The sequence below is a fragment of the Corylus avellana genome, chromosome 1 (genome assembly GCF_965113065.1).
Source record: "Corylus avellana chromosome 1, dhCorAvel1.hap1.2, whole genome shotgun sequence".
NCBI classification, from domain to species: Eukaryota; Viridiplantae; Streptophyta; class Magnoliopsida; order Fagales; family Betulaceae; genus Corylus; species Corylus avellana.
In genome coordinates, this window is record NC_142490.1 from 27,438,860 (window position 1) to 27,451,076 (window position 12,217).

The window sequence follows — 12,217 nt, forward strand, 5'->3', positions numbered from 1 at the left end:
TGGTCATCGAAGGCGACATAGCAACTCTGTTTGAAATTAAGAGAAATCGGTTGGTCAAAAATTGAGGTCTAATTTTACTTTCTTTTTTTTTTTTTTTTTTTTTGAGATAATGATTTAAAAAAATGTTTTCCTTATGGAAATATTTTTTTCTTTGACCGAAAATTCTTCTTTAATTTTCAAAAAATGGTTTACGATTTTCTTAAATCGAGTAAAAATGACTTTGAACATCTCATTCTCAAATCAACAGATCCTGCCAAAACTCGATTAGGACTCCCGCAAGGACTTACCAGGACCCGTTCGGACACTTGACCAGGACCTACCCGGGACTTGATCGAGACTCGCCCAAGACCCGCTTGGGACCCTGTTGGGACCTGCCCAAGACCCGACCAGATCTGCTCGGTACCCCGCTAAGACCTGCCTGAAACTTAACCTGGACTGGCCTAGGACTTGACCAGGACCCGACCAGACCTGCTTAGGACCCTATCGGGACCCGTCTAGGACCACGCTGGGACCCGCCCGAGACTCGTCAAAAAAATATTTTCGATGGAAAACATTTTTCAGTATTTGGCATATATGGAAAATCAGGTGGGTCCCCTACGTCGAAAAATGTTTTCAACATAAAACATTTTCCGGTATTTGATGTGTACGCAAAATCATATTAAACACTAAATTATTGTCAGTTAATTTGTATATTTTAATTAAAAATAATTTTTAGTTTTATTTTTTAAATTATTGTATATTAGTATTTTTTATGTTGTGAATAAAAATTACATTTTATAGGTTAATATGATCAAATGAAAATATAAAAAATATTTGTGATTTTCTGTGTGCGTGCCAAACGCCGAAAAATGTTTTCATCATAAAACATTTTCTTGTAAAATAACTTCCCTGAAAATATTTTACGCCGAAACAAAATGAGCCTAAATAACTAGTAGGGGTGAAAAGGGGGCGGTTAATAACTGCTCACTAACTGCTAACCGCACTAATCGTTAACTGCTAACCATGTCTTTTTTGTGTTTAAAATTTTAAATATATATAAAAATGTAAAAAAATCTAGAAACTATGCCGTATGTATGTAGTATGACCACAAAAACCACATTGTTTTGGGGTTTTTTTTTTAAAAAAAAAAAAACAAAACAAGAACATTAGCAGTTATTAGAGTTACTAATCACTAACCGATAGTTAACCATCTAGCAGTTAGCGGAAACGATTTGTGAATTTTACTATCCGCATTTTCACCCCTAACTAGCTGTTTCCTCTTCCTTTCAATTGAAATAGAGAGAATTTTTTGAAAGAATCTTTCTCCCTCCGTTTCGATTTACTGAATATATAAGTCATGTTAGGATGAAAACATTTCCTAAATCGTTTTTTTTTTTTTTTTTTTTGGTTCCACTTGGGTGGTTTTGTACCTTTTCAGGCGTTTGTTCAATCATTTCTTCTCTCTTTTTCTTTTTTTCCTTTTTTTTTTTTTTCTTTTAATCAAATCAAAATAAGAATAATTATTACATTTTAAATTCTTTCACTTGCAATAATCACAATCGCAATCGGTTTAAGCGGTTATTCATCTTTTTTTTTAATTGTTAATCGCAACTGACGGTTGTACAGTTATTAATGATTTTATAAATTGTTTAAAACTCTAATTTCTTTCATTATTTTATTTTTATTTTCGCATACATATTGAAACACATTACAATAAGGGAAAAAGAGATACACATATAGTTGAGTTAGCTAAATTAGTTAAGATGAGTTGCTAAGTTAATTAAGATGAGTTGGCGGTTAGTTAACTTTGTTATTTGTAATTGATTCACGTGTTATTACATGCTTAACTGAGTTTTCAAAAATTACATTTTCAAATCACATATTTTAAATTCATTATTATTATTAAATCGCATTTTTTTAAATCGGAAACTCAAACGGATCCCTAATTTTTTTCTTCCTCATTCGTTATCTGGTTTTCTAACCTATACTCTAACATGGTATCAGAGCATTTCTAGCCTATTTTTCTTCTTCCATGGCTGAAATTCTCTCACATGCTTATAGCCTTTTGCAAACATGTATCCTACCACAAACTCAATCAAAGCTTCTTCACCCTTGCTATCTTCACCATAAAGATCGCTCAAGGTCTGTTTTGGTTTCTTCTTTGCTCGACGGTGAGAATCATCATACATGAAGCAAATCCATGATGATGGCTCTCATTGCAAAGAACAAACTTGGACTCATAGACGGTTCCATCAGTAAGCAAACCTCAAGTCGAAAAATCTCCTTTGAATTGAGTCTCCACTTCACTCAAGCAATCTTAACAAGGGTGACTTGTTACACTAGTTATTACCATATTCAAATGCAAAGCAAGTGAACTGGAAAATATTAGAATGCTTCAAAAAAGTTTGCAAGGCTGTTTTAGAAAAGGTATCTGGATCCCATGGAAATGTTGGATATGTATTTTTTTTCTCTTCCATCTCTACAATTTGCACTTTACTATAGAAAAAATTGAATTTTTATTGTCACTGATTGATAGGCATATATATTTGAGACACCATGCAAGGACCAATAAAGAAATGCTACAGTTTTTCCTGGTATTCTCACCATCCTATGTAAACATTGTATTCTAAAAAAATGAAAAAGTTTAGGATGAGGAGGACACCAAGAAAGACCGTAGCATTTCTCAAACCAATATGATGGGCCGGTGATCCTTTTCGCAACTCTTGCCATGAGTGTTTGTGGCCTGTGTTGATTATGAGATCAAGGAAGGCCGGAAAAGCAAGCTTACACTGTGGTGGTCTCTCCAACTCTGAAATTTCTTAGGTCAACTTCATCTGTGCTAAATAAATGCGAGTGTTTGAAGGAATCTTGCATTTCACAGGCGGAAAATGACTGATTCAATGGTAAATTTTCACATTTTTTGTACGGAAATAAACAAGAGATGTATATGAGAATGAAACCAAACATTTCTCTTGTTTATTATTATGTTTGCTTTTGTTCAATTTCCATCGATGATCTATATGTTTGCTTTGTCTTAGAAAAGTTGTATACATTGTGAGATGTGTGATGTGCTGGTTGCTTTTGCAGGGCGCCACTTTCAAGTGTTATTCCTCATTCCATCCAGCAAACTCGCACCATACAAAATACAAATGGGTTATAATTATGCGACTCATAACTGGTTTGCTATTTCTTGGGTATTGTTGGATCAGTTCCCTAAATATTTAAAGAAAAAAAATAATAATAATAAAGTTTAAATGAAGTTACTAGAATAAATATATGAATCCTCTTGTTGCAATTCCTAATCTTCATGCATCATTCAATTTGTACTTATTTTAAATTTACAATAATGTATACTATATAAGTAACTTTCCAGATCAGATGCGTCGTAGAGAGGCCAACCTCTTCTCAAGATCCTGAACATCAGAAGATTCGGACCTGCATAACAGGGTATACAACCATGAAACAAAAATCATGAAAGTTTTGAAATCATACGTGTACAGGGTACAGGGTATACAACCACACTGACTAGGCCCTTAAATCAACCTAATTTCAAAACCCAATCCTAGCTTCTGACGGGAAGATGGATCGGGATCTCATCTAAGGGTCTACAAGCCGCCACGTGTTCCAGTAATTAAAAAAATAATATTAAAATTAAGAAAAAAGTATGGGGTGGCCGGCTGAGACATGGGGGTGGCCCATGGCCCTAGGGTCGGCCAACCCCCTAGGGCCAAACCCGAACCGGCCCCAACCGGCTCTTGGGGGGTGGCTTCGGAGCCACCCCCCCCCCCCATGGCCGGCCACTCCCTAGGGCCAAACCCAAATATTCCAAAAATCAATTTTTTTTGGGTTTGGCTGAACCACTCCCTAGGGCCGGCCACCCCATACTTTTTTCTTAATTTTATTATTATTTTGTTTTATATTTAAATAGATCCCAATCCCGGGAAGATAGGTAGTGGGTTATCGTCTCTCAAGCCCTTAGTAAGCAGATCATAGTTGATTGACGCAAGCTGAGAGAGACTCTGATAACAACTCAGTGGATTGGTTTTCTCTTGAATGGGGAAAGGGTGTTTTGTTGATTGATTTCTTGAGGAGAACGGGTAAAAATTGCATGTTTTCGTCTTCCTCTCATTTGATGTGATAAACTAATGTGTTTATTTGTTATTAGATGGCTCAAAAGACTTAGTTTGTGTCATGTCCTTATAAAAGTTATTATCTATAGTTAAACATCTGTTTATCAAAATTCTGTGGTATATTCAGGAGATGGTAGATATCATACACCATGTCCGCATTAGCAGTTGAAAGGAAAGAAAAAGGAGCGACACAGTTTAGTTTAGATTTGACTGTTTTTAGCATGGAGCAGGTTACCCAGGAACAATGAGAAAAGGAAAAAAGACATAACAATAATGAAAGCTATAATAGAGGGCTATATTGACAAGATCCAAAGGTGAACGGCTGCCCTCTCCAAAAAGTGATCTCAAAGTTGTACGATTCAACCACCGAAAGTTGATGATACAAGTCATCATAGTAATATATTTGTGCCAGTAAGTAAAAACTCAAGCCTTGCTGCTGCTAATGCTTAAGTGCCATGGAGACTTTTATGCAGATGCTATTAATTTGAAAAAAGAAGAAGGTAAGTACCCATACCTGGTAACAACTTTTTGAGTATTGGTAACAACATTTTGAGTGTTCCTTGATGCAATCCGGCCTTTGGGAGCTGAAGATAACTGTTAATACACAACAGAATCAAACAATTGTTCAGTTTACATTATTCAGATGACAAAAAAGAAGACGCAAGAAAAATTCAGGCAATACCAAAAATATCTCAAAGAAACCAACCTGGGATGCAATATCGACACCAATCTCATCAAGCACCTGGTTAGTGAGCTCCTCTGTTTCCTCTTCGGCCTCATCTTTGTCTAAAGTTTCATCAATAGACTCTGACATCATCTCTATCTGCATAAAGGACAATAGAATATAAAACATATATTACAAGGACATGCATTATAGAATAAAGCACACAGACCAAGAGGGGAGGAAAATGCTGCGATAACACCACAAGTCAATCCATGGAATATATGCAAACATTTTCTGTGCGGAAAGAAAGCAGGAATCTCTTGCCACACATGAACTGCATTGTAATTCAACCAACCCACAGTTACTTTTTTCAGCTGTGTCAAGTAATAATTTTCCTTTTGAGCTTGGTTTATCTGAGGACAATTGTTTGATGGCTAGAAAAGAAATGTGATTAGATATAGATAAGCAAATGGTGAAACAAGAATGAGTCTAGAGTAAATGTGGCAATCATTTGCTTTATAGATACTAGAGTGAAAGGTCATAAAGCTATGAAGATAAAGGAGAATGTGGTTCCTGGTTGGGGTTTTATTTTCACAATTACGGTCAGCACTTTCTTGTTCTCACAGAATAGGCAGAGTTGAGTTGGGAAAGTCTTTTCTGTTTGTTGTATGTGTTCTTAGTAGAATGTGAAGTAGATAGACATAGGGGTTAAGAAGAGGTGTTTCTATTGTATCGGCTCTGTTTTGCTGGAGTGGTGTTTAGTTAGCTGCTGTTAAGTAGCTAGTGGTCCAGTGGAAAACTAGAGAGTTTGTAAAGTGTTTATTCTTTAGTAAACAGTATCTCATTCATTAAAAAAAAAAAAACCTATAAAGAGAGAGAGAGGGGTGTGTGTGTGTGTGTGTGAGAGAGAGAGAGAGAGAGAGAGAATTACCGTCATATCCATTTGTGCTGACTGCTTCTGAAATTCTTTAATCACCTTAGCTTGTTTTGCTGGCGCCATTTGCTGAAAAAGAGAAGCAGACAGTGGTCATATCACTCCTAGAACTATAAACAACAGATAATTCAGGTTTAGCCTTTCAACATTGGCACTTGAAGCTAAAGCAAGCTTGTGTTGAACATATTAAGGTATTGAGAATGCCTATGCCGAAGAAGTAGAAAAGAACAAATTATTCAGACTCATCCAGAAAAGAACAAATCTCTCACCCTGTGGATCATTTCATATACTACTTTATCCATCCTAGAAGCCTCACTGGACAAGCTATCCATGGGAATATCAATTTTGAATTACGGTATGTCTCCTAAGTAGGATTGGGGAATTCAATAATAATAAATGATGTTATCTTCCAGTACAACCCTCAGAGAAATGCATACCTTATTCATTGCGACCATTGCTTTAGTTGCACCCTTCATTCCAGTAGAAATTGAAGTGCTGGCATACAATGCCTGCATAAAAAGAGACACTGTTCAGCAAAATGAAGGAAAGAGCCCAAAAACTTCGGTTTTTCCAGTAAAAGCAGTAACCTGTGTATGAGTTGCTACACCTCTGACTTGGGCACGACTCCCTTGCAAATTAGTTATTTGTTGACGTAACCGAACAAGTTGACGAGCTAAGATCCTGGTCGCTGCCTGGATATTACAAACAGATAACTAATAATAACCTTAAAAGATGAAGAAGCAACACTTATTATGTGTCAATTGGGCTTATTTTTGCTCGAAGTTTTAGCAAGATCAGCACATGGCTTGGTTTACCCATGAGTCTGCCAATTTGATTAATTTTGGAGTGTAAAGTACAATCAAGCCATATGGAAAGCTTCTGCATGAAACTGGTAAGACAAATAAATAACATAAATGAAGCGAATGGAGTTGACTCCAAAGTCACTATAGTTTTTTTTTTTTTTTTTTTTTTTTTTTGCTATACACCAATGGTTCGCAATTATTGTTCTATGGTCCTAAAATGCATCTTGAGACTATCATAGTAACACAAGGTTAAAATTCACTAACATTCATATATGGATTGACAAATCCTAGCTGTTTCAAACGTCAACTTACAGTCAGCTCACAGCTTATGCTCATAAGGGGTATGAAAATGTGCAAATTATTTACACAGAAAAAATAAACTTGCCTCATTGCCAGTTTTAGCCGTTTTCTTAATCTCTGCCACCAATTTCTTCTCCTGCAATTGCTCCCCACAGAGTAAAAATTGAAGAAAGAAATGTAACTGGAGATATTTAAAATGGAACCGAGCCCAACAATATTCTCATACCTCTAACTGAAGAGATGCAATCTCCCGTTCAATGCCTACAAAAGAAAGGTGCAGCAGCAAGTAATATAGTTATAGTTCCAGTAAGATAGAAGCTAAGCCTTTATCTTTGTAGTTTTCAGTTTTCCTTTATATATGGAACCTCTAGCATTTCAAGAACATCTGGAAGCTGTTTAGTCAACATTTAATTGTTTCTTCTTCTATAAAAGGAAAAAATGGAGAATATGCTTTGGGGTGGAGGACATTTATAGAAGGAAAAAAGAAAAAAGAAAAGGAAAATCAGAATTGTGAAAGAAAGGACAGCTTAATTTCTAAAGAGTAACAAGCAAACATAATACGCTATTGAATTGTGCCAAACTGATTATGTGGTGGTTCTTACATGGACCTATAATGTGGCAAACTGATTATGTGGCATTAACAAGAATTTTCAACGGAAGAAGTGAATTGGAAAATATAAATAAAAAAAAATAAAAAAACCATGAGTGAACGGTCAGTTTTAGAAATCCAAGGAGTAAATTGAAATTGCGTGAAAACCAAAAGCGTTAAACCAAAATTTCCCTTAATTTTAGTATTAAAATTAGTTGAGGGAATATCAGTGCATTTTATTATTAAAGTGTTAAAACAAATAATCAAATAAGATATTATCATGATAATAAATTGACTAACTAAGTGAAAAAAAAAAAAAAAAAAAAAAAAAAAAAAAGATTCCTACATTGGTGAGAAGAAAGAGTTCATGGTAGTTCAAATTATTTTCCACAAGATATAGAGGAAGAGATGAAGTAATGATAATTTGATGCACACTAAAATGGGGTTAGCCGGTTAAGCCTATTAACTCCCTCTAAAACTCAAAATTCAATCAATTAATGCATGTAATTCTGTCCATCTGAGTAATGGGCCGGCAATGAATATCAAAATCTCCCAATAAAGATGTTTCTTTCATTGAACTTTGCCTCAATCACTAGTACAGTATTGTATCTTGGAGAGGCAAGCAAAAGAGTTTATTGCACTAGTTTCTAGGTTTTTCCAACCATAGAGGGTTGAATATTCTTATAGAGAGTCAAACCTCAGTTGATTTAATTTCTTTGTGATTTCAATATCAATTTCTGTAACTTAACCAGCAATAAGCAGAAGAGTTTGTTTGCACAATGTTGATCTTAATTTATGAACTCAGGAGCTCATGAGTACTTGAAGCCAAAAATGTCAAAAACAGCATAATCATTACTATTAGATATACCACTGGTAAACGAAAATATGATCTCAACTCACTTTAAATTACTTGAAATGCAAATATTTAGTTTCCCCAATAAAGTAATTGCCCCCATTTTATTAGAAATTTGCTCGAAATACATGTCGATTTCTAAGAATTTCAGCAGCCCTCGGTTGCCAAATTTATTAGCCATTATTCAAATTCAAGGTTCAATCTAACTTTCTGAGCCAATATTTCAGTTTTCATTTCCGATCGTGGCAAATATAATGCATCAAAGAAATCAAGAAATCTGTAGTAACGTAAAATGAATTACATTTTTAGGGCAAGAAAAGCAAACGTACCTCTTGTGGCAACAGCCATTTCTCTCTTGCTCTCTCGCAGAGCATCTGCCAAAACAAACAGTCATTTTATGAAGCCATTTGCAATCAATTTTGGGCTCGGTGCAATAAAATTAAGCTGCAAATTATCGACGCGGAGGAATAGAAATACTTTGGGTCCTAGAACATAAGATTCATTATTTAACTTTGTTCCTTTTCCTTCAATATCTTAGGGTCCAAAAATACTAAAAATATATTTTTAAAAAATTAAAAAAATTAAAATAAAGCCCACCAGTTCAAAAGGCCGGAGGAGCAGTTGAAAGAGAATAGCTGGTTAAAAACAAGCAAATGTGCGTTTGTTTCTAGGGAAAATATCATGATTTTTTCACAAGATAAAATGAAACTAAAACATAGCGATTCAGAAGCAATGCTGAAAGTTTTGGGTGGGTTAAAAGTAAAAGCTTTTCACCTTTGGGTGAGGTTCTCTTCTTGAAGATGTTCATGGTTGCCCCAGCTGTGCGAAGAAGTAGTAGATCCTCCTCACTCGGTGGTCAGACTCCAGAGAGAGACAGAGAGAGTGGATTTGCTCTTTTGATTTTCTGACTTTTCTCTCCGCGGAAAAGACTTGATTTGGGGACTCGGGAGTAGAGCCTCGGGGAGCGTTCTGCTTTTCCGCGTGTACCATCCAACGGTAATCTACAAGGTAGCCGTTACAAATACGCTTTTACTAAAGGGCCCCTGCTCTTTTTTAATTCACAGTATCTTGTCGCCACGCTTGACCGTCCGTGATTCAAATGGGCTTTTTTTAATATTTTTTTTTGTTTTTTTATTTTATTTTAAGAACTTTTACTTTAACCTCCCTAAGGTGTGCTTTGAGAAGATTCTTTTAAATTTTAAAAACTTTAAATTTAATTTTTTGAACTTTCAATTTGATTTAATTAACCATCTTCAGTCAAATTCAGCCGTTAAGCCTTTATGAAAATGCTTAAAAAGACTAAATTGCCCTTCATTTTTTTTTAAAAAAAAAAAGAAAAAAGAAAAAATGGGTGACTAAAAGGTCAGGCTAGACCCACACAGGTTTGGCTGTGACCCGCGTGACCCAACTTGGGTCTAGCCGCGACCCAACGTGGGTTAGGAGACCTACATGGGTCTGGTCGTGATCCAACGTTGGTTTGCTAACCCACGGCTAGGTCGCGGCTAGACCCAACCTTGGGTCTGCTAATCCAAAGTGGGTTTCTGGCCGAGACCCGCCTAGGTTACTAGGTGACCCACCTGGGTTTTTTTTAATAACTTTCTTTATTTTTTAATTTGAAATTGAGGCTAAATTTGAAATTTAATAAAAAAGTTAGGGGTATAAAAGTTATTTTATAATTTTTAACGTTTAAAATTTGATGGATGTGGGGTCAATCGAATCAAATTGAAAGTTTAGTGGTTAAATTGAGAGTTTTTTTAAAATTTATGAGATCTTTTTGAAATACGCGATAATTCAGAGGTCTAAAGTAAATTTTTTTTTTTTTTTTTTCTAAGCAATGTAGTTTTGTACCATCACCAGAAAGTTCACTAAAAAAAAAAATTATAGTGAAGATTTTTCTTCACTATAATTTGAGATGCGATTGTTGTTGGGCTCATTGGGTTGATAATGATTTGGGTGTGGATTCTGATAGGGATTTTGGTGGATGGCCGAGAGGGTGAGTTGTAATGATTAGGGGTTGCAGGCTTAGTGCTGAATGAGGAATGGAAACTCATTGGGTTGATAATGATTTGGGTGTGGATTGTGATAGTGGTTATGGTGGATGGCCGAGAGGGTGAGTTGTAATGATTAGGGGTTGCAGTCTAAGTGCTGAATGAGGAATGGAAAACAAAAATAGCATATATAATATATAATATTTATAGTAAAGGGATGCGTAAGTTAGATAGTAGGTGATAATAAATTAGATAAATAATATTGGGTTCAAAAGGTCATCCTTTTTTTTTATTTTTTTTTATTTTTTACATGTCCACTCAAAGAAATGGGGAGAGAAAAATTCAAACTAGGAACCTCCACTTCTTGATGCGTGGTTCACAGCCGATTGAGCTACCCTCTGAGAACTTTTAAAGGTAATCCTAGACTAATGAAAGAATCAAATGAAATTGCAGACACGGACTAGACCACATGATGGAGTCAATGACTGGACCATTGCACCAATAAACTAAGTTTAAACTTATTGACCCTACATTATTTTATAAAAGCATGTTATGTATATTTTGTTGAGTCTAGTTATTTTAATTACACGTATGAATATATTTTAAAATGTCTTATATATGTGTTAAATGAAAATTGTATTTCCAAAGAAAATGACTTATGAAAAGAAGTTGAGTTTTGGAAGGAAAATATATTTGCGAAAAAGGATGATGATATGAAAGATATGATGTTATGTATGAATGTATGTAAAGTCTAGGGGTCAGGTGGGGATTATGCTCCTGACACCCCGATGTTAGGAAGGAGAAACAAAGTTGCGTAACAGCCTAGCAGTTGAGTGGTGTTACACGCTCAACATCTCAAAGCTATGAGAGGGATAAATTATTAGCAACATTGCGGTTAAGTGACATAACACTTAGTAAACTATTTGAGATAAGTGAGAGTATAAATTCACTTATGATGTTATGTATGTTATGAGATGTATGTTATAAGATGTTATGTTATGACATGTTATATAATGCTATGTACTTAAATTATGTTGATTTTAACTGATATTTTACTTATTATGTTATGAACTGTTTTACCGCTTCATATTATGAAATGTGAAGGTGTAGTAAGAAAATGCAAGGAAAAATTATTATAATTTATTACTATGTATCAAATTGTCTATCACCTAGTTTACATTTAGTCATACGTTTATTAAAACTTATTTGTGAAAATCCTGTATACATGGCTGTTTAGTAAACACTAGTAATAAAATTGATTTTCAAATAAAAATGGGCACTCATAATAAATGGTTAGTTTGTTTGAACTTACTAAGTCGTAGATTCACACTTTTTCCTATGAAATTTTTATAAATGTAGTTGAGGAAGAGAAAGAAGATGTAGATTTGTATGAGTGTTCGATCTATGACGCATAGGACTAATATGATGCCCTAGTTGTTGGAAGAGCTGACTTACATTAAGTCAGTATGGTTAGTTTAGTTATATTTATACTGCATGTGGCACTTTATTATGGTTTAAGATTTGTAAAACGTTATGATGTTAAATAGAAGCTCTAGTATGTATTTATTAGTGAGTGTATGTTATAAAAAGAAAAGAAAATTTTATTATTGGTTTTTTGTTGTGTTATTTAGTAAAGAAAAAAATAGTAATATCATGTGAGAAATCTATATATTTTTCACTTACGACTTGTATTAAAAGTCGGGGTGCTACATGGAGGGTATATATAGGGGTTGACAAGTAGATAAGAGTGGAAAAGGTGTCTAAGTGAATAAGAGCATTATCAGCCTCACCAAAATAACCACACGTATACTTTTCTCTATTTTAACTATTCATTTTTTTAGAGCACCCATTTCAACCTCACTATTTTAACAATCAACTTTTTCCATTCCATTTCAATATTTATTTTCAATGATTTGTTTATTTTTTCTTTTAACTATTAAAGGATGTGAGATAAACAAAAAAGAAAAAATGGAAAAG

The 12,217-nt window shown here is 34.6% G+C and overlaps 1 protein-coding gene across 1 annotated transcript; it reads right to left on the reverse strand.

The window, feature by feature from the left end:
- Positions 1-3,054: 3,054 nt before the first annotated feature.
- VPS2.2 (SNF7 family protein) lies at positions 3,055-9,216 on the reverse strand. Its single transcript, XM_059580629.2, has 10 exons — positions 9,027-9,216; positions 8,582-8,626; positions 7,037-7,071; positions 6,892-6,946; positions 6,295-6,395; positions 6,145-6,216; positions 5,705-5,776; positions 4,816-4,932; positions 4,624-4,703; positions 3,055-3,414 (listed from the first exon to the last, which is right to left on the reverse strand). The coding sequence occupies exons 1-10, from the start codon at positions 9,058-9,060 to the stop codon at positions 3,354-3,356; spliced, it is 672 nt and encodes a 223-aa protein (XP_059436612.2). The 5' UTR covers positions 9,061-9,216; the 3' UTR covers positions 3,055-3,353.
- Positions 9,217-12,217: the final 3,001 nt, after the last annotated feature.